General features: G+C 44.8%; 1 protein-coding gene across 1 annotated transcript in view; it reads right to left on the bottom strand.

The window, feature by feature from the left end:
• The window catches only part of LOC136586588 (macrophage mannose receptor 1-like), a 244,980-nt gene that overhangs the window by 146,951 nt on the left and 75,418 nt on the right, over positions 1-22,611 (bottom strand). Inside the window, exon 7 of the mRNA XM_066584720.1 lies at positions 4,593-4,786. Coding sequence (XP_066440817.1) covers positions 4,593-4,786 — 194 coding nt within the window. The remainder of the gene's footprint in view (positions 1-4,592; positions 4,787-22,611) is intronic.

Below are 22,611 nucleotides of genomic sequence, written 5' to 3'. Positions count from 1 at the left end.
AATTCCTGACGGAGACTATGGCGGAGGGACATAAGTTCTCTATGCAGCTCGATAGAAGGGGAAGCCTGAATATTGTGCTCTGTCTTTGCAATTTGCTCCAGAATGTTATTGATATGGAGTTGTTTCTTTTTCTTGTAGTGGGAGCTAATTTTAATTAATATCCCCCTTATGTACGCCTTGTGAGCGCACCACGTGGAGAAGACATTCACATCTGGATTGACATTAAGTGAGAAGTACTCACTCAGTGCTTCTTTGATGGACTTTTTATGTTCGGGGAGTCTCATCAGGGGGGTATTGATTCTCCAGGAACCCAAAGTCGGGGGAGAACTTGCTATCACTAGCGAAAGAAATACAGGGGCGTGGTCTGACCACGTGGTTTTACCAATATCTGCACTCCTAACGCTCGGGAGGGTCCATTTATCTGTCAAGAATAGATCGATCCTTGAAAAGGATCTGTGGCGAGGGGAATAGTAAGTATATTCTTTAGACGTTGAATTAAGGCACCTATAGGAATCCAAGAGCGCCTGTTTTTGGAGCCAATTTGAGAGCATGGGGGAAGTTCTATTAGATATGCTGGTGGAGTCAAGCTTCTTATCGGGAACAACGTTAAAATCATCGCATATTATGATTTTGCCTTTTTGAACTTTGCGTATTTTTTTAACAATCTTATTTAAGAAGGAGATCTGTGAGGAGTTCGGAGCATAGAGGTTAACTAGGGTTAGTGGGGCGCCATTGAAAAGGCCCACTAGGATTATAAATCTACCTCTCGGGTCGATTATTTGTTCAGTAATTGTGGTACCAATTGAGTCTTTAATTGCAATTATAGTCCCCGCTCTCTTCTCCTGAGCGCAAGAGAAAAAGATTTTTGAGAATTTTTTATGTGTGAAGAGATGGCGCGACGCGAGAGTGAGATGTGATTCTTGTAGACACATAATGTCAACATTCTCTCGAAGCGCGTCTCTCCAGGCTGCAGACCTCTTAAAAGGGGAGTTCAGCCCTTTTACATTTAAAGAACATATTTTTATCGCCATATTACAGGGGGGAGTAGCGCAAAGGTTTTGTGGAGACCCAGAAGATTGTCGACCAATGACCTATCACAAAAGGGAGTGAAAACACAAACATTCATGTCAAGAAAGTCTGGCACATAACACCGGAACAGATGGCCAGAAAACATTTTTTTAGCAGTAAGATTAGGCATACGTTGATAAACCTTTAAAAAAAAAAAGAAAAACAGCAAGGTGGTAATGGCTGTTTTGTACAGGGATGTAGTCCTGTAGAGGATTGGGGGGAATAAAAGTTCTCCCGACTTGGAAGGAAATTCAACCTCCAGGTTTAAAGAAAAGAACAACTAAGTTCAGCGGGGTGGATGGGGGTGCAGGTTTTCTTCAGACGGCTCATGTGAGCGTTGGTTAGAAGATTTGTCGTGGGTTTCTTCATTAATTTGGAGACCCCAAGAGACTAGGGACCTCTCACCCTCCTCCGGTTTATTGAAGATATGCGTGGCGCCTTCTCTATGGAGGATGAGCTTTGTGGGGAAACCCCACCTATATGGGATTTTCTCCCTCCTAAGAGTAGTAGTGACGCGAGAAAAGGCTTTTCTTGATTGTATGGTGGCCGCGGATAAGTCCACAAATAGCTTAATATTTGAAAACTGCGGAGGAAGGTCAGGCATTTTGCGGGATGCGAACATCAACGCCTCTTTAACGTGAAAAAAATGAATCCGCGCAATCACGAGGAATATTTTCGTAAAGGAATTTTGATTTCTGCAGACGGTGTGCCCTGTCAATGATCAATTCTTGAACAGGAGTTGAGGGAAGGAGATTTTTCATTAACTGTGTAAGAAAATCCTTCAAGTCTGCTGGGCTGATTTTTTCGGGGATGCCCCTAAATTTAACGTTGTTACGTCGGTTGCGGTCTTCCAGATCCGCCATTTTAACTTTGATCTGATCTACTTCTTCCTCCAAAGTGTAGTGGGCATCGATTAGAGTGTTATGGGACTTGGTCAGCTCTCCCATTTTATTCTCTATATGGGATGTCCTCTCTTCTATTTCCACTATAGCAGAGTTAAAGGATGCTGAGAACGTATGTAAGTCCTCCCTCATGGTGCTTCTAAGGGCAAGCATCATCTCTTTAATAAAAGCCTGTGTTGCAGGCTGGTCTGAAGTGGGGACCATATCAAGAAGCTCTGCATTGTTGGACGGAGGCAGAGAGGTGTTGATTGCCTCCTCCATTCTCTGCCTTCTTTTTTCCGGGCTTGCAGATGGGGAGAGATTGTCCCCAGGGGCTGACATGTGGCCAGGCGCCATTTTAGCTGGGAGGGAGGTGTTGTGTGTAGTGCCCGTAGGTTTGTCACTCACCTCTCCCAGGCTTAAGGATCGGCGTGCATCGCCTCGGCAGAAGCTGGAGCTCCCTGACGGTGTCTCTCGGTGAGGAGCCGGATCGTCTGCAGAGTCCCGAGAAGTGCTTTTAGAAGAGAAGCGCGCCGCTGCCGGAGTCTTTCTGCCGCTCCGAGCGGAGAAAAAATCTGTCACCGGGACCGGGGACGCTTTCGCCGTCCTGCGCCGGGTCATAGCTGGTTGCCAAGGTAAGCAGCGCGTCTCCGGGGAGGTGAAGGGACCCGCTGAAGCTTTTAAAGTTGCTTTGGAGGTGACGGACGGAGCGGAGCTCAAAAGCTTGCGACTGCCACCGTCCTCGGTCAGGCCTCGCCCCCTTTATGATATTATTTTTAATGTATAAAACTAAATCTAAGAAAATGATTTCTTTATTGTTAATGGTGGACGTGAATTTTAGATTTTTTTTTCGTTTTTATTGATATTAATGATGAAATTTTCTAGTTCTAGTTTTGAACCTTTCCAGATTATTAGTATGTCGTCAATGTAACGACCATGGTATACTATATTATTATTTTTGAATTTTTCGGCCTCGAATTGTCCCATATATAGATTAGCGAATGTCGGAGCGAATTTGCTCCCCATCGCTGTTCCGGTTGTCTGGAAAAAAACATTTTTTTAAAAAGAAAAATAATTGTTTTTTAATGCAAAGATTATGAATTTTAATAAATGCTTTTTTTGAGACTGTGACATGAGTGGGTCATTGTTTATGAACCACTCAATTGCTTCTACCCCTAATTCGTGTGGTATACTTGAGTCGGTGTAGTGACTCATTTTTGTATGCTGAGCCGGAGCATGGTCCACATTAACTAAAGCTTTTACAACAGTTTTTAACTGCTTTTAAACTGTGACCAATGACTTTATTATATAATGGAGTATTTTGTGTTGTTTTTTGCACCTCTGCGATATTGTGGTGTGCTCTATTTTTTGGATGTGTTTTTTCTAGTGTGTTGTATGAAGAAAAAAAAGACATCGTTGGAGTCACCGGGGCCATGGCTACAGAGCAACAGTATGCAGCCGAGCCCCACTGACATGAGGACATTACAGATCCTCTTTAAAAGAAAGTATAGTAGCCAATCATATATGAAAAGGACTCTTTTGGCTTATGTTTTGGCCAGTAAAGTCCATAGGCATGCCAACATATACAGATGTGTCTTTCATTTCATCTTCCATCAGAGTAAGGCCTCCCTCACACACGTTTTTGTACAGCGTTAAGCGCTGCCTTTTCAGCGCTGCGCTAAACTCTGTACAACGCTCCCATTCATTTCAATGGGGCTGTTCACACAAGCATCAAAAGGCTGCACTTTGACATAGATGTAGGTTCTATCTTTGGCCGATTTCAGCTGTGCGTTGGCCATTGAAATGAATGGGCAGTGGTTTCAGCGCTGCTGAAAATGTGACACAACTTAGTACCTCATTTCTGGCAGCACTCTTCGGGCAGGCTGCCAGGCACTTGTCAGCACTGACAGGCCATCTGTCGCTGGTGACCAGGATTAAAATCAACATCTCCGGCAAGAGATTGCTCTGATTGGTTTAGGAGCACCAGCGCAGCTAATCAGAGCTGGAGCTAGGTGCACCAATCACAGCTATTCACTGAATGGCTGTGATGGGTTCATCGAATGCCAACCCTGATTGGTTGAGCCAGCGCTCAGAGCCAATCAGAGTAGTCTCTTACTGGAGGCAGGATTTCAATCCCCATCACCACCAATAGATAGTCTGTCAGCACTGACAAGTGCCTAGCAACCTGCCTGAAGCTCCTGGAGAGCAGCGGCAGGGACCCAGATGGTGCCAGCTAGGTGAGTATTCCTTTTTTTCTTTTCAGCTTTCTTGGCTGTTTTTTCAGCTGTGCAGAAAATGCAGCGAAAACGCTGTCAAAATGTATGCCAGCACTGCTAAAACTGCAGTAAATGCAGCGTTAAAAAAACGATGTGTTTCCGCTAATGCCTGTGTGATGGAGGCCTTTTCCCAGGAGAAAAGATAAGAAACGCAGTTTTTATTTTTAAAGCTGGTAATATCGCACCACAGAACTCGAGACGTCTTGAGCCAAGAGGAAAGGTAAGAAAAGACACATCTGTACATTGGGCTGTCTAACATGGATGTGTACGTCCAACTAAAACTGGAAGACAGCAAACCATCATTCAATAGACATGAAGATGCAGCATGAATTCAGAACTGAATTCCCACCATGACAGTTTTTCTTACCTTGAAACATGCACGATCTAATGAAGTCCAATCAGTCGGACACGTTGGTTCTGCCGTTGGTGTTGGGATCGGTGGTGGCGTCACTCCTTCTGCCCACTTCTTGCACACATACTTGGCTTTCTCTTCACACTCTATAACATCCCATAATCCAGCTTTGTCTCCAGTTCTCATAACAACACATCCCTGTCTTCTGTCTTTGAAATGTAATTAAAAGTTAATGAAACAAAGAAGAGTTTGTATTACATGTTCATACAGCCATAACAGTGATCGCCATAGAGGTCTGGCAGCTGAAATATGTAGCAGCCACCTCATGGAGAATATACTGGCCCACATTACCAAAAGCTTTTCAACTAGTTTCTGTAATAAAAATGTTGCTAATTGCAAAAAATGTTGCCTATTTCTTTAGTAAACTGGACAGAGCTTGTTGGAAGGGGGTGTGGCTGTCCAGACCGACAGATTTATGGATGATTTACACCAAAAACTAGCAGAAATCATACCAGTAATTTACGCCACATTCGACCTGTCCAGCATTTTTGAAAGGATGCACAGAGTGGCTGGAATGCACTGAATGCATGAAGAGGTGGGCACCCTGTGCCAGCGGAAATTACACTAAGCCCAACATTGCAAATACTGGGCTCAGTATAGCCTCCTCAGTATTTCTTGCTTACATTCAAATTAAAGGGTTTTTCATGCATAACCACTATTGATGATCTATTCTGAGGATGTGCCTGAAAAACCCCTTTAAATGTTCATTGTAAGACCTTGGGAGCTTGAACCGATCTTTCTAGGGGCTTTCATCCCTGGTTGATTGAGGGGGTGTTGGATGGGAGTTTTCTCTATGACAGTAACAGGGCATATGGAAATAGGTTGTTCTGATAGCACAGCCCTTTAAGAACGTGATGCTGTACATTAAGAAAGTAGCTAAATTACGTAGAAAATTTCCAAGATAAACTGACATCTTCACTTTCGATTTGGTGAGGAACATTTTGTTGGCAGAACAACTCATTGAGGTTACATACAGCTGAGAGAGAAGTAATAATACTAATTTTACTCGATCTTGTGCTTTTCTGTGTCTTCCTGGATTGTGCAAGTTTAACTTAGTCTGGTCATCAAAGTTACATCTCCTAGTAGCCCCCACCAGATAAGAAGAAACAATCGACTCTCTTTTCTCTTTGAGAGTGAATGGCACCTAAACACCACCCCCATCCCCAGGGAGGAGAGAGGGTGAAAGATGAGCTAGTGGACTGGACTTTTCTCACAAGGATGTGCATTTAGTATATAGCATATGCAGAGTTACATATATTAGTCTGCTTGGTAAACAGATGGTAATTAGTTATATAATATATATTATATATAACACGTAGATAAATATGTATATATAATGAGTGGGGAAGAAGAGCATAAGAGACTTATGGCCTGAGTGTGACTATATCCATCGGAGGTGAAGTGGATGTACGGGATAATGACCGAAATGCAGAGGGAGACGTATAAAAGGTAGGATTTTTGGGAACTGTTGGTGTATCCGATATCAGTTGTGGTATTGTTTGTGTGCTTAGGTTACACCATTTATTGTTGGAATTATAGGACTGTATAAGACTGTCTGTTAATGATTTCATTAACAGATTGGTAAATTTGTATGTCTAGGGATAACCGTGTTGGAATATTGATGAGGGTTTTGGAGCACTATGTTAGCCTGAACTCCCTGTCTGGGGATGGCATCTCCTCTCGGTCTCATTTTTAAACGATTAATTATGGTGACTGTTTTACCTGACCATAAAGGGGACTTGTCTCTGGATGTTGGATTTTGCTTCTAGGGCAATGGTGTTTTTCAGGTTTAGCTTTACAATGGTATTCCCATGGGAAAATATCTTGTCTCTTATAATCATAGAGATCTTGCTTAGGTTTATTGAATTTTTTGGAAAAAAATATCAATTTTTAACGCATTTGTATATTGCAATTCATATTTTCCTGAGTGCTATTAAATTGCAAAGAAAAGAAGTATCAATTCACTGATTGGACTATCTAACTAAAATATAACTTTTACTGAATAATTTAAAATCTAGCTGTTGAACGAACATACATATATTCCGGAATACCCATTAAGATACGTATAAGCATTAAATGAATAACTAGAGATGAGCGAGCACACTCAGCCGAGCTTGATGGTCGTTTGAGTATTAGGGTACTCGAGATGCTCGTTACTCGAGACGAGCACCACGCCGTACTCGAGTCAATTGCATTTCCTTCCCCACATGTTATGCGCCATTTTCTAGCCAATAGACATGCGGGGAAGGCATTACTTCTCCATGCTGTGACATGCCAGCCCTCTGCCCGCCAACAGCAGTGAGTGGCTGGCGAGATCAGGTGACCGCCGAGTACTTAAACTGGTCCCGCCCGCGGCTCGCCTCAGACGTATGCTGGCAGAGATTAGGGAAAGTGCTGCTGCTTATACAGGGAAAGTGTTAGTGTAGGATGCTGTCTTCAAGAACCCCAACAATCCTTCTTAGGGCTACTCCTCATCGTGTGCATTATAGTTGTGGCTGGCTGGGAGCAGTAGTGCACCAATTTGTTTTTTTTAAGCATCTCGGGCTGTGCAGGCCATTTCAGCTATAGCGTTCTCAGTCTGCAGTGTATTACACAGAGTTTAGGGACAGAGCTGCTTATATAGGGAAAGTTTTACAGGACTCCTGATCCTCCGTACAAGAACCCCAACGCTCCTTCTTAGGGCTACATCTGACCATGTGAATTATAGTTGTGGCTGGCTGGGAGCAGTAGTGCATCAATTTTTGTATTACACATCTAGGCCTGTTCCCAGCCTTGCAGTTATAGCGTTCTCAGCCTGCAGTGCATAACGCAGAATTTAGGGAGAGAGCTGCTTCTATAGGGAAAGATATACAGTAATGATCCTCCGTACAGGAACCCAATGGTCCTTCTTAGGACATCTCACCGTGTGCTTTACAGTTGTGGCTGGTTGGGAGTAGTAGTGCACCAACTTTTGTATTACGCATCTAGGCCTGTTCCCAGCGTTTCAGTAATAGCGTTCTCAGCCTGCAGTGCCGTACAACGAGCTCTCATTGTGGAACTGCACTCTAAAATTTCCTAGTCTACTGCAAAGTAGTTCAGTTATACCGTTTTGTGTGTGCAGTGTATTACGCAGAGTTTAGGGGCAGAGCTGCCCATATAGGGAAAGTTTTACAGGACTCCTGATCCTCTGTGCAAGAACCCCAACGGTCCTTCGTACGACATGTACGAGTAGCGTAGAGCAATAGTGGAATACCAGCTGCAACTTGGACGGCAGAGTGGTAGTCAGCCTCCGCAATTCTTTACTGAGGAGTAGGCATGGATGGCAGGTATCTGCTAGGTCCTCGGAAACTTTGAGGAGTCTACCCAGATGGTGAGCAGCGATGCGGCAATCATTAACGTTACCATCCCATTGCTTTGCCTGCTGAGAAGTTCGCTGCTAAGCTTAAAGGCCGACGCTTTGCAGTTGGAACAGGAGATGGGGGATGACAGTATGTCACTTGATAGCCAGACCATCCTCATGTCTATATCTCAGTGCGTTTTGGAGGAGGACGGGGGGTAGGGGGAGGAGAAGGAGGAGGAGGGGAAGAGACAGCTAGCCACACTGCAGACGGTACCCTCTCATCTGTTCTGCGTGTATGCGATGAAGAGGAGAAGGAGGATCCTGAAAGTCATCCTCCTAGTGAGGACAGCGATGTGTTACGTACTGGGACCCTGGCACACATGGCTGACTTCATATTAGGCTGCCTTTCCCGTGACCCTCGCGTTAGACACATTCTGGCCAACACGGATTACTGGGTGTACACCCTTCTAGACCTATGGTATAAGGAGAACCTTTCCACTCTCATTCCCGAAGAGGAAAGGGGTACGAGAGTGATGCAATACCACAGGGCCCTGGTGGAAAAAGTGATGCTAAAGTTCTCATCTGACAGCGCTAGTGGCAAAAGACGCAGTTCCGAGGGCCAAGTAGCAGGGGAGGTGCAGGGATCAGGCAGCATGTCCAGTGCATGCAGGGGAACACTCCCCAAGGCATTTGCTTTATGGCTCCCCAGCAAGACTGTGTCACCACTCCCCAGTCAAGGCTGAGTCAGAGGGAGCACTGTAAAAAGATGGTGAGGGAGTACGTAGCCGATCGTACCACTGTCCTCCGTGATGCCTCTGCTCCATACAACTATTGGGTGTCAAAGCTAGACATGTGGCACGAACTTGCACTGTACGCCCTGGAGCTGCTGGCCTGCCCTGCCACTAGAGTCTTGTCAGAGGGTGTTTAGTGCAGCTGAGGAAATCATCACGGATAAGCGTACCCGCCTGTCAACTGCCAGTGCCAACATGCTTACACTCATAAAGATGAGCAAAGGCTGGATTTCCCCAGACTTCTCTTCTCCACCGGCAGAAAGTAGCAGAGCCTAATGATTCTTTTCACTGCAACAGGAGAAAAATGCTTCCTCTATCACCACAAAAAAAGGGGGAATTAGCTTTGTCAATCACTCTCTGATATTATTACTCCTACTCCTCCCCCTCCTAAAACAGCATGTTATCACGCTGAACTGCCAATTTTTCTGGGCCCAAAAGGCTCTGTTTAAAAGTTTTTTACAATTTTTCAAAGTTTCAAAAGTATTTATACCAATTTTTTTCACAGGGCTGCCTCCAGGCTCTGTTACAAATTAAGCAACAGCAAGCTGTATCTTTAAAAAATGTTTATGTGTTTCACCTGCCCTCGCGGTTCAGCAAGTTTTCAGGGGTAAACTTGTACCCTTGGTACACCAATTTTTCAGGCCCTTGCTTATACTGTTGTCTAACTAGTTTTTCTGGCCTTCGCCTACACTCTTGGTAACCAAAATGTCTTTCAGGTGTTCGCCTACACACTTGCTACAGAAATGTTACAGGGGTCTGCCTATACTCTTGCTACAAAAATGTTACTGGGGTCCACCTATACTCTTGCTACAGAAATGTTACTGGGGTCCGCCTATACTCTTGCTGCAGAAATGTTACTGGGGTCCGCCTATACTCTTGCTACAGAAATGTTACTGGGGTCCGCCTATACTCTTGCTACAGAAATGTTACTGGGGTCCGCCTATACTCTTGCTACAGAAATCTTACTTGGGTCCGCCTATACTCTTGCTACAGAAATCTTACTTGGGTCCGCCTATACTGTGGGTGCACAAAGGTTTCCCATTGCAGTGTTCAGCTGCCTGACACATACACAGAATGAAGTGTGTGGGGACCCATGGATTTCCCATAGCTATTTAACTCACGGCACCTTGGGTCACACAAGGTGGAGGCTGGGACCGAGCCTGACCCAGGGCCCGCTCACATACTTCCCATACAGAGTATTGCGGGTCCTACCTCGGTCATTGTTTCTTGGCCTTATTATGCCACCTCCTCCTCCTGCTTGGGGTCTGGTGATCAGCGCTGGGCAACATGTATTTTCTCTCGTGTTACCACAGTTATCTGAGATAGTGGTTTGGGTCAAACAAAAGGAGCGTTACTGCATTAATGAGACATTCACAGCTGCACTAGCATCCAAGTCCGTTTGAGGCCTACGATTACTGAGGGTGTGGGCAGAGGCCAAGGTGCTGGGGAGGGGGGGGGGGAGAATCAACTGCGCCAGGTATGGCCTGTAGAACTTCTTTGTGGTTCATCCAGTCTTTGGAGCGATAAAAGCAACCGTAACTGCTTTAAAGAGATGTTCATAGCTGTAGTAGCATCCGAGTCTGCTTTATGCCCACGATTACTGAGGGCATGAGCCGAGGCCGAGGTCCTTGGCAGGGTGAAACTGCCATGTCCGGGCGCTCTGATTTCTTTATGTGTAATATCCTCTTTGAGTTTTATGGGCTCGCCTATGCTGTGGGTGCACAAAGACTTTCCATTGCGTTGTTTTACCTGTCTGGTGGAAATACACTGACTTGGCTAGGGTGCAGACGGCTTTCCCATTGCGGTGTTTTACCTATCTGGCAAAAATACACTGAATGATTAGGGCAGAAGTATGGGCCGAGGTCCTGGGCGGGGTGAAACTCTGCCATGTTTGGGCACTCTCTTTTCTTCATGTTTAATACTGTCTTTGAGTTTCATGGGCTCGCCTATACTGTGGGTGCACAAAGGCTTCCCCATTGCATTGTTCAGCTATCTGACACATACAAAGAATGAATTGGGCAGAAATGTGGGCTGAGGTCCTTGGTGGGGTGAAACTCTGCTATGTTTGGGCGCTCTGATTTCTTCTTGTGTAATACCATCTTTGTGCACCAACAGCATAGGCGAGCCCAAGGAACTCAAAGACTTTCCATTGCGATGTTGAGCTATCTGACACCTACACAGAATGAATTGTGTGGGGACACATGGATTTCCCATTGCTATGTAACTCGTGGCACCTTGGGTCACAAGAGGTGGAGGCTGGGACCAAGCCTGACTCTGGGCCCACTCACGTGCTTCCCACACAGAGTATAGCTGCATTGTGGAGATGTGTAGAAGTGCTGGCACCTGAGTCCCCTTTATGCCCACGTTTGCGGCTCCTGACAATTTTGTGACGGAGGCGGCACGGGATTGGAATGATGATCGTACATCAATTTATCATCAATTCTCAACAGCATTGTGGGCTATCACTCACACTTTCAAAGAGGGTCACTGCCTAGCCCTGCCAACCCTCTGCAGTGTGTGCTTCCGGTTCCTCCTCATCCAGTACGCACTTATAAATAGACATGAGGGTGGTGTGGCTATGAAGCAGGCGTGTGGCATGAGGCCAGCTGAACGCTGCGCAGGGAAAATTTTGTGTGCGCTGTGGACGCAGGGTCGTGCGTGTGTGTGTGTGTGTGTGGGGAGGGGGGGTTGGTCAGCAATGCCAGCATGTAATCCAGGAGAAGAGGCAGTAGTGTCACCCGCAGGCAGGGTTTGTCCTTGGTTGCAGGTAGTGTAGTGCTTAGCTAAGATGTGCCAGCGCATGTGCCTTGCTAATGAGGGTTTGTCCCAAATAAATTGTTAGGGGGGTGACCACCAAGCTCTTGCTCCCATTTTGGCTTAATAGTGGGACCTGGGAGCCTCAGATGCAGCCATGCATGCTGTCCCTGCCCTTCCCTATTTGCTTGTGGTGTTTCCATGACTTTCTGATGTTTTCTGGTGTTTCACATCTATGCGGAGCATCGGTCCCATACAAAAATGCTCGAGTCCCCCATTGACTGCAATGGGGTTCGCTACTCAAAACGAGCTCTCGAGCATTACGAAAGTTCGACTCCAGCAACGAGCACCTGAGCATTTTGGTGCTCGCTCATCTTTATGAATAACCCAAAAATTACTGATACTCTCAATGTGTCAGATGTAGTAGGGGTTTGTCACATACATCACAGATAGGCAAAAAGATAATAATATGATCAGTGCTTGAAGTGTGTTAAAGGTTTGTCACATAAGTCACTGATGAAAAAAGTGACTAATAGAAGTATGTGTTGGTTCAAGATTTGGATAGTAGAACAGCTCAAAGTATACATCCTACGGACATTTTCAATCACTAGTTATTAATTCAAATAAATTAGACCAATATATTCTGGAATATGTTTGTTCATTCGACAACTAGATTTTAAATTATTCAATAAAAGTTTTATTTTAGTTAGATAGTCCAATCAGTTTATCCCCGAGAAGAACTGTCTGACTAATACATAAAACTTAACGTTTAATATTTAATTCATAAAAAAATGTGGACAAACAAATACACAAAGTATTTAAAATGATAATCACACCACCCTCAAGTATTAGGGATAGCTCTTTATATAGAGCCTGAGGAACTCCACAGACCCCTTGAGGCAAGGTGTATACGTCACCTAATGCCCTGATTCATATGTTCCAAGTAGTAGGTATAAATACTGCCCCATCTACGAGACGTGGGTACTAAAGTAATTATACCACTTATGGACTCACAGTGTATATTCACACAGACCCCTTAGAGGCAAGGTGTATGCATGTACGCCACCTAGTGCCCAGATATATACATTCCAAGTAGTGGGTATAAAGTACTATCCCATCTACAAAAAGTGGGTACTAGAGTGATTATGCCACTTTTGGACACACAGTGTATAATATAATGATATGGGGGAAAGGGACTGTCCAATATTTCCCTTTAACAGGGTGGCCTATATCGGGTTTCACTGTTATGGGGTAAAGCAGGAGTGGTTGTCACCTCCACTATTTACAGTGGATAGGGAAGGACAACATGTAGTCTTAACTCCGCCAACCCTAAATTCCGCATCAATGTGGTATTCAGCGCTCTGATACTGCCGCATTAGAAGCACACATTGAAGTATGTTGGTAGCTCTGTCTTTCTGATCAATTGATAGGTCGAGCTTACTAAACATCGACCAAATCAGTCTCAATCAATCACTCTCGCTCATGAATCTAAGTCTTCAATCTCAATCATCAATCTCAATCTCTCAATTATCAATCTCAATCAATCAACGCGTTTCCGCAACAGGTAGGTATACCCATTGCTTCATCAGGATTGAACTAAGTCCTATAAGGCTGAGGTATTGGTAATAGTCCTCTAAGCCTTTAAGTACTTTGTGACCTAACTTTTTAAGGTAGATGAGACTTATTTAAGTCAATGTAATATCCTATGCCCAATATTCCACTTAGTTTAATAGTGGCGATTAAGGGCTAGTTATAGATGCAATGCAGCAGCCCATATGATTAGGGCACAGTTTGTAGCACAAGCAGCTACATAGACAGAGGCAGCAATGGTCAGTGAAACCAATGCTCCATCTTAAATACTGTAGGCTCCGCCCACATTAGCTGTGTGGGAGTGTCTCCAGCCCCTATCAGGGCTTCCAATATACAACACACCCCCCTCCGCCAGTTGCGCCGCGTCATCACGTAGGGGAGTCATCGCGTCATCACGTGGACTACGTGTGACCAATCTAGATGTCTCCCTATCACATAACCCGGTGGCGCTACGTTGCCACGTCACGACGTATAGCCGTGCCGCGTCACCACGTAAGCGCCACCTCCCTATAGGACGTCTCCAGCGCTGACGGAACGTGACGTGATGACGTGGCGCTGCCGCGCCGTGTAACGTCACGACCGCGACATATCGCCTAGCGCTAGCCAATGGGAGTGGGTAGTACGCAGAGATACTCCCTCCCACTATTCTGTTCGCCGCGCATGCGCAGTTGCTATATTAACGGACTTAGTCCTGAATGAATTGGCGCCTGCGCTGCCGCTACATTTACGGACTTAGTCTACGATTAACTAGCGCATGCGCTGTCGCTATATTTAGGGACATAGTCCCAGATGAAATAGCGATTATACAATGGCTTTAATGGCTAGGTTTCGATATCTGTTTGCACATTTATCAGATACTGGGGCATATTCTTGATACCGAAGGTATCCCCTACTAGTGACAATGAGCATAGAGGGGTCAAAGTTGTATCTGGAGGCATAGAAGTCCACACTCCAGCGATAAAGGAGGTCCTAAATCTCCGTGTCTTAATTACATTCATTAATTCGTGTTGGAATACATGCACATCTAGAGGTAAGTATATTAATCCAATATCATATAAGTGATAGCTGGTATATCTCCCCTAAATATCTATTTTAACTCCATATCAGTTGTTAGAATCATGGTCATACGAATAGGAAAATTAAAGCAGCACATATCCTTAGGGATAACGCATCATGGAGGTCCATGTATGTTGATAACAGCACCTATCTGGTGTATACCTTATTCATTATAGCAATGGGTGCTCAGATATAGCTTCATGAAAACCTGTCATATACACGGGAGGATGAATTCCTCTTGTTAATAATAACACAAGAGTATGTGTATGACAGCATTATCATATTGTTGGAGATCCAACACGTAGCATTCTGAGACCGTTGGAGGTCCAGCACGTAGCAGATTACGGAAGAGGTGAGTAAAGTCAATTTTGCCAATGACTTAGGACAGCTGGAAATATCATCGGAGGCAGCGGGTAATGCACAGGAGGATAGATTTCGTGCTGTATAGATTTCAAATGAATGCAGTAAAAGATAGAGTCTCATTGAGGCCCTTCGGTGCGCACGTGTCTAATCTATAGATCCACGTGCATTCTTTCTGCAGAAGCCTCCTGTCTAGGTTACCTCTCCTCCCATTGTCCCTAACGCATTCAATTCCTCGAAAAGTCACTAGGTCAGGGTTACTACCATGCACCTCTTTCATATGTACTGCTAAACTCGTCTGCTCCTTCCTATTGATGTTCCCAATATGGGCTAACACATGACGACGTAATTGCTGCTTCGTTTTTCCTATGTATACCAAAGGACAAGGACATGAGGCTAGATAAATGACCCCACTTGTGCGACAATTGATGAATTCTCTGATGTGGTATATTTTCTGTGTTGAAGGGCTAGTGAAGGTTGTACTCTTCTGCATGTATTTGCACGCTTTGCAGCTGCCACATGGGAACGAACCTTTTGGTGCTTCTACCGGATGATAGTCCAATCAGTGAATTAGAATTTTGTGGTCCCCTGGACTATCCTTGCCTCACTAAAATAGTTCCAAAGAAAAGAAGTGGTCTTACTAAGCTCTTGTCATCTAGCAATGATTTTGTCTGAAATCAGGGGAGAGAATGTATTCATGATCAAAGTGCATTCTATGACTATAGGAGCACTGTCCCTTTATTTACATTTCCAGTGTGGGTAGATGTAGGATGTCAGAGACCTGCCCATTCAATTTATTATAGCAGACATGCTTACAGTGATACAAACAGAAATTAAATATACATCAAATGGTGTTAGGGTTACTCCTGCGCCTACAGCATCCATCTCTAGCCTTTTGTGTCCATACCTTCACTGTTGAGGAGATCAGGTAATGGTCTAATAAAAGTCTTGGTATCCCTATGTTATCACAAAAACACCAGAGCAGAGCTACCCGAAAAATGGTGGCAGCATGGCTTGGTGACCGTTGGTTGGTTTTTAATTACTCATTGACTGGGGATCTTCATAGTAACGTAGTAACATAGTATGTTGGGCTGAATGAAGACAATGTCCATCTAGTTCAGCCTATTTCCACCCTCTAGTTGATCCAAAGGAAGGCAAAACCCCCAAGAGGCAGAAGCCAATTAGCCCATTTGGGGGAAAATTCCTTCCCGACTCCATAATGGCAATCAGTATAATCACTGGATCAACCTTGATAATTCCTACCTGACTGTAAGACCCGGAACTACAAACCCACTAATCACCTAATGCCTATATCTTCTAATATCGTATCACTCTAGAGAGGCATTCAGTCCCCTCTTAAACTCCTCTATGGATTTTGCCATCACCACGTCCTCAGGCAGAGAGTTCCACAGTCTCACTACTATTACAGTAAAAAAAAAAACCCTCCTGTGTTGGTGATGAAACCTGCTTTCTTCTAGATGTAGCAGATGCCCTCTTGTTACCGACGCAGTCCTGAGTATAAACAGATCATGGGAGAGATCCTTGTATTGTCCCCTCATGTATTTACACATAGTTATTTGATTGCCCCTTAGCCGTCTTTTTTCCAGGGTGAATAATCCTAATTTTAATAGCCTCTCTGGATATTCTAGTCCTCCCATTAGTTTAGTTGCCCTTCTTTGAACTCCCTCAAGCACTGCAACATCCTTCCTGAGCACCGATGTCCACAACTCTACACAGTATTCCATCCAGCCTTATATAGTGAAAGAATAATGTTCTCATCCTTCGCCCCTATACCAGTTTTAATATACCCCAAGACTTTATTAGCTTTTGCAGCAGCTTTTTCCATCTCACGTTTCCCTAGCAGCATCCCATTTAGTGTATATTGGTGATATCCATTTCTTCTGCCCATGTGCATAGCCTTACATTTATCCACATTGAACTTCATTTGCCATTTTTCTGCCCAGGCCCCCAGCTTATCTAGGTCTATTTGTAGCCGAACATTGTATTGTCTTATATAGTTTTGTATCATCTGCAAATATTGATATTTTACTGTGCAGTCCCTCTATCAGGTCGTCGTTGAAAAATATATTGAACAGAATTGGGCCTACAACTGAGCCCTGTGGCACCCCACTAGCGGCGGTGGCCCAATCAGAGTACGAACCATTTATTACCATCCTCTGCTTTCTATCTTTAAGACAGTTCTTTACCCAGATACACACGGTTTCACCCAATCCGATCCAATCTGTCTCATTTTATATATCAGCCTATTATGCGGCACGGTGTCAAATGCTTTAGAGAAATTCAGATATACAAGATCAATAGACTCTCCCAGGTCCAGCCTAGAGCTTACTTTATTGTAGAAGCTGATCAAATTAGTCTGATATGATCGACCCCTTATGAACCCATGCTGGTGAGGAGTTATTCCGTTTTTCTACTTGAGGTATTCTAGGATGGCATCTCTCAGAAACCCCTCGAATATTTTTCCAGTTATTGAAGTGAGACTTATCGGCCTGTAGTTACCAGGCTCTCTTTTGGACCCCTTTTTGTAGATTGGAACCACGTTGGCAATGGGCCAATCCAATGGTACAACCTTGGTCTTGATAGTGTCCATAAATATAAGAAATAGTGGTCTAGCTATCACACCACTTATTTCCCTTAGAACCCTTGGGTGTACTCCATCTGGACCCGGTGATTTATCGATTTTAATCCTCTTTAACCAGCTATGCACTTCCTCCTGTGTTAGGTATGCTATATTTAGCAGGGGGGGTTGTTTTATTCCCCTGCATCTCATGTGACATTTCATTTTCATTCGTGAACACACTTGAAAAGAAGCCATTTAATAGATTTGCCTTCCTCCCATCGTCTTCTATGATTTCTCCTGCATTATTCGTTAAAGGGCCAGTGCTCTCAGTGCAAATCCTTTTGCTGTTAATATAATTGAAGAATAGTTTACAGTTATTTTTGCTCTCTTTGGCGATCAGTCTTTCTGCCTCCTCCTTAGCACTCTTGATCTTTCCTTTACATATTTAGTTTTTTTCCCTGTATGGTTTTAGCGCTTCTTCACCGCCTTCTTGTTTTAGTAGTTTAAACATTTTGTTTTTTTCATTTGTTGCCCCCCAATAGTCTTGTCGAGCCACATTGGTTTCCTTCTACTTGTGGTTCTTTCTTTTTTTTAATGGTATGAACTGCTCACATGAGGTGATTAGGATGTTTTTAAACTTTTCCCATTTGTCATCTGTACTGTTATTTTTGAAGATATTGTCCCAATTAATGTTACCGATAGTAGTTCTAAGCTGATCGAATTTCGCTTTCTAAAGTTTAGTTTTTTTGTCGCTCCCTGATAAGGTTTCTTATTGAATGACAGCTGGAAATTTATTATATTGTGGTCACTATTTCCCAAGTGCCCCTCAACCTGTACCCCCATTATTTGGCCTTCCCTCTAGTTGGCTCCTGCATAAATTGGGTAAGGTAGTTATCCTAAATTGTTCTCAAGAACTTAACACCCTTGTGAGATTTACAGGTTTAGTTTTCCCATGTTATATTCGGATAATTAAAGTCCCCCATAATCATTAATTTGTTGCGGTTTGACACCTCTGCTATTTCCCTTAATAATAAGATTTCAGTTTCTTCTGTTGCTTTTGGTGGTCTATAGAAAACCACTATCAGTATTTTATTATTTTTTTCTCCCTGTATTTCTACCCACAGAGATTCCACGTGTTCATCTCCTGCCCCTATATCCTCCCGTAGCCTTGGCATTAAGTATGTTTTAACGTACAGGCATACCCCTCCCCCTTTCTGTTCACCACGGTCTCTTCTGAAGAGATTGTAACCCTGTAAATTCACTGCCCAATCGCACTAATCATCAAGCCATGTTTCTGTTATTTCAACTATATGTTTTCATCAGTCATTCTCCTTTCACAGTGGTGACTTAGAATAAAAGATTCAATTTTTATTTAGAAAATTTTAAAATACACACGTAGGGGCACAACACATAAAACAAAACAAAAAAAGATATGTAAAGGGCGTGGTGTGAATCATCCAACCACACCGTCACTAAAGGTAAGTGTCCAATCACACAATTGTGTGTGTGGGTGTTGTATAATGTCTGGTCACCAACGACCACAAGGTTTCTTGTCCTGCTTATTGCCGGTTGGGCATGAAGCAGGAACTTGATTGTGTGTTAGCACTCCGGAAATATAGGATTTGATTATTCCCGGTTGCTATTTCTTGATATTATATATCCCACACACCATAAGTAGATTCAATTTTAGTGACTCATATACACGTTTCTTCACATTTCTTACTGAGGAGGATTGGAAGTACACAACCGATTCCTATAAATAAAGAGTCGGGATTGGTCTTTGCCATAAGGGGCATCTCACGAGGTTTCTAAAGATGTGTCATGAAAACCTCCATGAGAAAGCCTCCCAAAAAAAAAATATATAAACCTCCCCTCAATTGGTAAGGGTCGTTTTAGGGATACTCAACCCAAAAGATTCAAATTCCCTTTTTATATGCTATATCTCGTTGATTTGCTGCTCGACGCGTTTCACCACTTTAATTTGCGTGGATCATCAGGAGCATTATGAATTGGGATTGAACAATATAGACGGTATTATGGGGTCTCAATGGACCGATTGGTAAAGAAACGAGTGTCCTAATCTTTGGAGGACCAGTTATCTCAGCAGATTTATCAAGGGTCAGATATCACCTAGAGTGAGATTCTCAATCCCCAGATTTCTCACATTAGCGTAAACATGAGTGTGAGAATTGCCAGAAGTAACGTGTCCCAATGACACAGAGTGACATTAAGTGTAGATATCTATCATGGGGTTTTGAGACGGGAACTTATACGGATATGCTCAGTCCTCTAACACTCACAGGGATAAGATATAGGGATACAATGATATCCTGTGAGATGAGTAGAGTGGTACTGAGTAATCAGTCTCCGTCTAGAGATTAGACAGCCGGCTCGTCCCATGCAATGTGCATAATGGAACGCTGTGCCGATGTCTCAGGGGTATTTGTACTTGTGCCTATTCAGGACACGTATCTCCAAAAAAGAGATAAGTACAAGTCCCCTGCTCCTCCGTAGTATACCCCCGATTAAAGTCTGCCTCTCCTCCAACAATCACATAAGTGAACTAGTGATTCCTAGCTCATTACATGTAGGAGCTTGTCTAACGATACCCGCCCGAGTTTCTTTTCCCAGAGTGTCAAAATTGACAGAAGAGAAGGATGGATACAAGATAAAATAACAAAGCTGGTGTCCGTAGCCCGGATGGTAGGCTAGGGACACCACTCATGTTTACGCTCATGTTTCTCACACTAATGTTTACTAGAGATGAGCGAACGTGTTCGTCCGAGCTTGATATTCGTGCGAATATTAGGGTGTTCGGGATGTTTGTTATTCGTAACGAACACCACGCGGTGTTCGGGTTACATTCACTTCCTTCCCTGAGACGTTAGCGCGCTTTTCTGGCCAATTGAAAGACAGGGAAGGCATTACTCCGCTGCCACTTCTCCTGGGTTACATGCTGCCCAACCGCCCCCCCTCCCCCCCACAGCGCACACCAAAGTGTCCCTGCGCAGCCTTCAGCTGCCCTCATGCCACGCAACACTCATGTCTATTTAGAAGTGCATCTGCCATGAGGAGGAACCGCAGGCACACACTGCAGAGGGTTGACACGGCTAGGCAGCGACCCTCTTTAAAAGGGGCGGGGCGATAGCCCACAATCCTGTACAGAAGCAATGAGAAATATAATCCTGTGCCACCGCCATCAGGAGCTGCACACGTGGGCATAGCAATGGGGAACCTATGTGCCACACACTATTCATTCTGTCAAGGTGTCTGCATGCCCCAGTCAGACTGGTAATATGTACCTTAACAGTAACCGCGTTGGTGGTAATGTGGTGGTGACTGCGGACCTAGTAGCACGGTTGTATTTTGTTGGTTTTCGGAATGCGGCCAGGATTAAGTGGGCCGTGGCGGGGGGATGGTGTGGGGGCTCTCTTGTTGTGTCGGTAAAGGTGAAATTCTTGGACTGCCACCAGACGAACCAATGCAAAGGCATTTGCCAAGAATGTTTTCCCTGTTGGAGGAGGAGGGGGATGTTTTTGAGGCACTACATGTCCTCTCCATGTGTCCGTGGTTATATGCACCTTAACAGTAACCGCGTTGGTGGTAATGTGGTGGTGACTGCGGACCTAGTAGCACGGTTGTATTTTGTTGGTTTTCGGAATGCGGCCAGGATTAAGTGGGCCGTGGCGGGGGGATGGTGTGGGGGCTCTCTTGTTGTGTCGGTAAAGGTGAAATTCTTGGACTGCCACCAGACGAACCAATGCAAAGGCATTTGCCAAGAATGTTTTCCCTGTTGGAGGAGGAGGGGGATGTTTTTGAGGCACTACGTGCCCTCTCCACGTGTCCGTGGTTATATGCACCTTAACAGTAACCGCGTTGGTGGGAAATGGCCTCGCCGCCATCATGTCTTTGGGAAGCCTCTGTTTCCACACCCCAGAGACATACCATTAGCAGCGGTATAGGCAGAGCCCAGAATTCGTAACATTTCAGCCGTAGCATTAGGACAGGCCCCACTAACATATCAGTAGCAGCATTATAGGAGGAGCACAGTCTTCGTTCCATGTCAGCAATAGTAGCACTCAAGACAGGCCCCAGTAACAATTCCGAAGCAGCAGTATAGCGGGAGCGCAGTCTTCGTTCCATGTCAGCAATAGTAGCACTCAAGACAGGCCCCAGTAACAATTCCGAAGCAGCAGTATAGCGGGAGCGCAGTCTTCGTTCCATGTCAGCAATAGTAGCACTCAAGACAGGCCCCAGTAACAATTCTGAAGCAGCAGTATAGTGGGAGCGCAGTCTTAGTTCCATTTCAGTAGCCTTAGTAAGGCCAAGGCCCAAGTTACATTTATATAGCTAAAGTGTAGGCCAACCCCACACACCTTTCTGTACCATGAGTGCAGGCGAAGAACATACAAATTGCTATGATTACACTGTAGGTGAGGGCCCCAAAAAATTGGTGTACCAACAGTACTAATGTACCTCAGTAAAAATTGGCCAAGCACAACCAAGATGGCAGGTGAATCGCTTTGGTTAATGTGGCTTAAGTGGTAACTAGGCCTGGAGGCAGCCCAGTGTAACGAAAAATTGGTTCAAGTTAAAGTTCCAAGTTTAAGCGCATTGAAACTTATAAAAATTGTTCAGAAAAATTATTTGAGTGAGCCGTGTGGCCCTAAGAAAAATTGCCCGTTCAGCGTGATTACGTGAGGTTTCAGGAGGAGGAGCAGGAGGAGCAGGAGGAGGAGGAGGAATATTAGACACAGATTGATGAAGCAGAAATGTCCCCGTTTTGGATGGTGAGAGAGAACGTAGCTTCCATCCGCGGGTGCAGCCTACGTATTGCTTACGTATAGCTGCTGTCCGCTGGTGGAGAAAAGAAGTCTGGGGAAATCCAGCCTTTGTTCATCTTGATGAGTGTTAGCCTGTCGGCACTGTCGGTTGACAAGCGGGTACGCTTATCTGTGATGATTCCCCCAGCCGCACTAAACACCCTCTCCGACAAGACGCTAGCCGCAGGACAAGCAAGTACCTCCAGGGCATACAGCGCTAGTTCAGGCCACGTGTCCAGCTTCGACACCCAGTAGTTGTAGGGGGCAGAGGCGTCACCGAGGATGGTCGTGCGATCGGCTACGTACTCCCTCACCATCCTTTTACAGTGCTCCCGCCGACTCAGCCTTGACTGGGGAGCGGTGACACAGTCTTGGTGGGGAGCCATAAAGCTGGCCAGGCCCTTAAATACTGTTGCACTGCCTGGGATGTACATGCTGCTCGATCTCCGCACCTCCCCTGCTACCTTGCTCTCGGTACTGCGCCTTCTGCCACTAGCGCTGTCGGCTGGGAATTTTACCATCAGCTTGTCCGCAAGGGTCCTGTGGTATAGCAACACTCTCGAACCCCTTTCCTCTTCGGGAATGAGAGTGGGCAGGTTCTCCTTATAGCGTGGGTCGAGCAGTGTGTACACCCAGTAATCCGTTGTGGCCAGAATGCGTGCAACGCGAGGGTCACGAGAAAGGCATCCTAACATGAAGT

The sequence above is a fragment of the Eleutherodactylus coqui genome, chromosome 12 (genome assembly GCF_035609145.1).
Source record: "Eleutherodactylus coqui strain aEleCoq1 chromosome 12, aEleCoq1.hap1, whole genome shotgun sequence".
NCBI classification, from domain to species: Eukaryota; Metazoa; Chordata; class Amphibia; order Anura; family Eleutherodactylidae; genus Eleutherodactylus; species Eleutherodactylus coqui.
This window is presented reverse-complemented; position numbering and strand designations above follow the sequence as displayed.